The following is a 4,650-nucleotide window of genomic DNA, read 5'->3' on the forward strand; positions in this document are numbered from 1 at the left end:
CAGGACTCACCACAGCTCACCAGCACCCACCTGCTGAGCCCGCAGCATCTTCAGCTCCTGCTCCAGGCGGGTGCGGAGCCGCAGCTCCAGCTGCTCCCGCTTCTCGCAGGCGGCCTGGAGCTGCCCCAGGGCTGCCTGCAGCCTCTCCACCTTCTCCACGTAAGCTCTCTTCTTCCGGAGCTCGGCCTCCGCCTTGGCCGCCCGTGCCTGGGCGCTGCCCAGCGCCTGCTCCAGCAGCTCTGCCCGCCGCCGCTGGTCCTCGTTGGCGCTGCGCAGCAGGGACACCTCCCGCTCCAGCTTCTCCTTCTCCTGCTGGTGCTCATAGCCTGTGAGGGAACCCCACAAATCTCAGATGTTTGACTTCCCTCAGGCTGCTCCATGAAGCCCTACAGGGGTTCTTTCCTCCCTGACACCTGGCCGTGCCACCCCTTTCTCCAGATCTTCTATCAGATGGGAGTCAGGGGTATCCCACTACTCAGGCAGATGGCCAAAAGCCTCCACTTGCCACGTTCCAGCCTAAATTTTAGCTCAGGAAGGGTGAAACCTGCCCAGCATTAATCCAGCCACCTTAGGGAAGGGGATGCAATTCCTCCTACTAACACCAACACCGCATTTCTCTGCTCAATTAATGGATTTAGACACATTTTCCCCCAAAAAAGACCAGGCTGTGGCATGGCTGCGAAGTGCAGGAGGGAGGAGGAAGAGAACGGCCCCACTGGCTGGCGTGGGGCGGGAGTGCGGGCTTGGTGCTGGAAGAGCCGGCGCTGCGGCAGGAATGTGGGGAATGCGGGTCACGCCGCCGGCCGGCTGCTGGGATTAATGGCTCGAGTCCAGCGCCAAGAGCTGCTCCATCCTCCCTGGGGAAGGGCAGAGCTGCCGCCCGGCACCCGCCTCCTCCTCCTCCAGCCGAGCCCCGCTCGCAGATGCCGCGGGGAGCTGGGCAAGGGCRGGCATCCCCCAGGACTTACTCTGTGCCAGGAGTTTGGCCACGCTGCCCTGGTTGCTCTCCTGGCTCTCTTGTGTCTTGCTGGCCAGCTGCTTGTTCGCCGATTCCAACCGCTCTGGTCCAAGACAATCAAACCCAATTAAGATTTAARTACAAGATTTTGGCTGGAGGAAGTGGGGAAAGCCTGGTTTCCCATGGAAACACCCAGGCGACACAGAGCATCCACGGGGTTGGGGACACCCTCACCTTTCAGATCACGGTTGAAGTCCTGGAGCCGCCGCATCTCACAATCTCTCTTGTTCCTCATGGCTTTCTCCAAGGCTTCCCGCTTGGAAGACGCCTTGACGAGGTTTTCGTAATCCTCCGAGATGCGCTGGATCTCGCTCTCCAGCTGGGGTGGAGGAAGGGACAGGCCAGGGTTAGACATTCWTGGAATGAGGAAAGGGAAGGGAGATGCCGGCCAAAGCTCAGCCAGGGTGCTCAGCCCAACCTGAGCTGCCACAGGAGCTCAGCACACCCCAAACTGACCCCCAGCACATGTTTGGGGGTGGGGAACCGATCTTTTCTGCTTTCTTCCTTATGGCAGAGTCTCTCCCCAGATTTTGGCTCTGCCATAGCCCAGCCACGGGGAACAGCCGCCCCTTGTACAGGGCCACACAAAGGGCTTTCTGTGGCGRCCGGGACGGGGGGACAGGCGGAGGGAGAGGGTCACCAGAGAATGGGCTCCTTCTCCCCAATCCCGGCTGCCGTGCTGCAGCTGCTCCGAGGGGAAAAGCTGCCGGAGGGAGGAGGAGGGATTAAATCACTAAAGGGGGTGAATTTTCACAGCAGCTGGCCGAGCATCCCCCCGGGCAGGGGGACGCGGGGCTGCCACCATTCCCTCACCTTCTGGATGCGGCTGGCCTTCTCAGCACAGCTCTCCAGCTCCCGCCGCAGCGTTTCGCTCTCCCGCTGCAGCCGCTCGTTCTCCCGCAGGACAGCGTCAGCCCGGGCCAGGCGGCTGCCGGCCGACACCGCCTGGGCACTCACCAGGGCCTCCACGCCGGCCGGCCCCAGCGTGCCCGGACACAGCGGCAGGAAGGCRGCGGGCACCGGGGTGGGCAGCACCCTGTGGGAGAGAGGAGGGGGTGTCAAGGTTTGGCAGGGTGGGGGATGCAGCTCCAGCGTCCCACCGAGCACGCGCTGGTCACTCCGAGTCACTCAAAGGAGGAGGGAGACTCTGGGGAGTGCCTGTCCTGGTTTTTAGAGATGGAGAGCTCTTGCTCTCTAACCACAAATCCCCTYTTGTGGGGATGCCTTGGTCTGACCCCTCCAGCACCTGGCCAGTGGGTCTGGATGGGTTCCAGGCCCCCCAGACCTTTCTCTTCCTGGGAATGCTGGCATAGGATGCATCTTGGGCTCCCCATTTTCCTTATTTTCTGGGCAAAACAAGAGCTCCTGGCACAGCTCCTCACTGCCAAACTATGGATATGTCCTCTTTACAGTCAGCCAGCCTAGCTGCCCTTTGTGCCACGGCTCCAGCATCCTGCTGGACGCTCAACACCCTGCCTGGAATGCCCTGAGCAGGGTGGCTGTGCAGGGCCCRGCCCCGCTGCGCTCCCCCGCGGGCTGCCCGCCAAGGGCCTGCATTCCTGCGGGATGATATAGGAGCAAGGAAGAATAAATACATCTTCCTTGTGGCTCCCCTTCCCCTCTTTGTTCCCTGGAAGGAGAAGGTTTTCCTGCTGGAGATGCTATCATTCTCTGCCTGGACAGATCAGCGGGGCTGGGAGCAGTGTGTCTTCCCATTGAGCCACCAATTCCCTTCTTTCCATCATTTTCCACACTGGAAGGGTTGTTTCCAGTCCTCCTCAAATTCCAGGCACTGCCTGGAGCCCCAGATGTCCAGCTCACAGTCAGCCTGGGGCTTTGCCAGAGATGTGGAGCTGCCAGAGGGACCACGRACCACCTGGCACCAGCCCAGGCTGTGCTCCACAGCAATTCCAAGTTACACGGACATTCCCAGCTRTGGGTTTCCATGGAGCTGGAAGCATATTTGCCTTCCACCCTGCCCCATGCCTGTTCCACATTTAGCTGTTTCCTGAGCTGCTTCCAGCTCCTAAATCACCCCCTAGGTTACCCCCAAATTCTTCCCGCTGCATGGGAAGGGGGCAGAGAGGGAGTGGGATTTTCATCACTGGCTGGAAAAGCCCAGCCATGCTGGGGGAGCTGGGGAGAAGAGCAGAGTGAGGGGGACTCCCAGCTGACCCCCGTGGCCTGAGCCAGTGAGGATGWGCACAACTGCTCTGGGCCCCCCGCTGCCCCTCACATCCTGCAAGTTTCCAAGCATCCATCCCGCACATTCCTGGGAGGCATCCAAAAGCAGAGCCCAGGGGCCATGGTTTACCTGATTTCAGGATGCTGAAATCCAGGRGCTTCCCGGGAGCAGGGTCGGGGGTCGGCCAGGTAAGCGTCCTGGGAAGGGATGACGTAGGGATACTCYGGGGGCGGTCCCCGCGGCTCGGTGCCCTCGGGGTGCTGCCCGCGCAGGGGGACGAGCTGGCGGGACAGCTGCGGGAAGCTGTGCGAGGCGCTGATGGGGCTCTGCGCCTTGGCCCCGTTGCGCTCCAGAGACATCCGCATGAGCCGCTCGCTCAGCGACCGCACGTGGCCGTGCTTCAGGTCCTTGAGCCCCTCGTCGGGGCGCCGGGAGCCGCTCTCRGCCCCGCGCAGGGCGCTCTCGGCCCGGATCCCCGCCGCTCCCCGCTGCGAGGCCAGCAACTGGGAATGCGCCTTGGCCTCCTCGTAGGTGGGCAGCTCCTCGCCCTTGGGCGGGCACAGCCGGTAGACGCTGTTCTCCAGGTAGACGTGGTCCGAGTGATGCTCCTGGCCCTGCGGCTCCTGCCGCGTGGATTGCTGCACCATCTGCGTCTCCTCGGGGCTGAGGCTCTCCAGGGAGGAGCGGGGGCTCCCGGCGCCRCCGGCMCCGCCGCCGCGCAGRGCYTGCTGCTGGATGGCCAGCAGAGTGCGGTTCTCCGTGAGATTCCCATAGCGCAGCTGCTCCTGGATCAGGCGGTGCAGCACCGTCCCGTTCGAGTCCTCCGCCGTCCTCATGTCCGTCCGTGCCGGCGGCAGAGCCACGTTTCCAGCTGAGAAGGGCGTCCCGGGGGACCTCAGCAGCGACTGGCCACGCCGAGACACCTGCGAGAGGGAAAAACGGGCCGGTTGGGAAGCAGCCGGGGCAGGACGCAGCGCGGATCCTGATGGACGCGGGGTTGTTTGCCAGGAATCTGGCCGGGACGTGCCGCAGGGCTGGGAGCCCGTGGCGGCGGTGGGAGAGCGCAGCAGCCTCCCCGCTGGGGCGGCTGAGAACCGGCACTATCGGCGCACCCGGGGCCGGGGCCGGGGCCGGTTCGGGGGCTGAACTGGCTCCGGAGCCGGATCCTCATGGACCCGGGACTGGGGGATGAAATGGCCCCATGAGACGGGGCACGGAGCCACCGGGAGATGGGTAGGACCCCTCCATCCCCGGACACGGACATGGAGGTCCTGGACCTGCAGGGGTGTCCCAGTCCCGGGGAGGGACCTGGGATTTTTCCGAGGGGCTCTAGGTGCCGTGGGGATGTTCCGGTCTGGGCTGGGAGGGTGCCAGGAGGGTTCCCAGTCCCTTGGGATAGGTCCGGCATGGGAGAGGGTGTTTTCCACGGGAGGGTCTTAGTGCCGGG

General features: G+C 63.7%; 1 protein-coding gene across 1 annotated transcript in view; it reads right to left on the reverse strand.

Annotated features, from left to right (window-relative positions):
* AMOTL2 (angiomotin like 2) overlaps nt 1-4,650 on the reverse strand; it is a 7,963-nt gene extending 3,313 nt beyond the window's left edge. Inside the window, exons 1-5 of the mRNA XM_057380982.1 lie at nt 3,333-4,650; nt 1,832-2,054; nt 1,193-1,337; nt 969-1,061; nt 31-326 (exon numbers count right to left, since the gene is read on the reverse strand). Coding sequence (XP_057236965.1) covers nt 31-326; nt 969-1,061; nt 1,193-1,337; nt 1,832-2,054; nt 3,333-4,039 — 1,464 coding nt within the window. The 5' untranslated portion in view covers nt 4,040-4,650. The remainder of the gene's footprint in view (nt 1-30; nt 327-968; nt 1,062-1,192; nt 1,338-1,831; nt 2,055-3,332) is intronic.

This window comes from Malurus melanocephalus, unplaced genomic scaffold (genome assembly GCF_030028575.1).
Source record: "Malurus melanocephalus ecotype Western Australia unplaced genomic scaffold, MMel_1.1 scaffold_485, whole genome shotgun sequence".
In the NCBI taxonomy this organism is placed as follows: Eukaryota; Metazoa; Chordata; class Aves; order Passeriformes; family Maluridae; genus Malurus; species Malurus melanocephalus.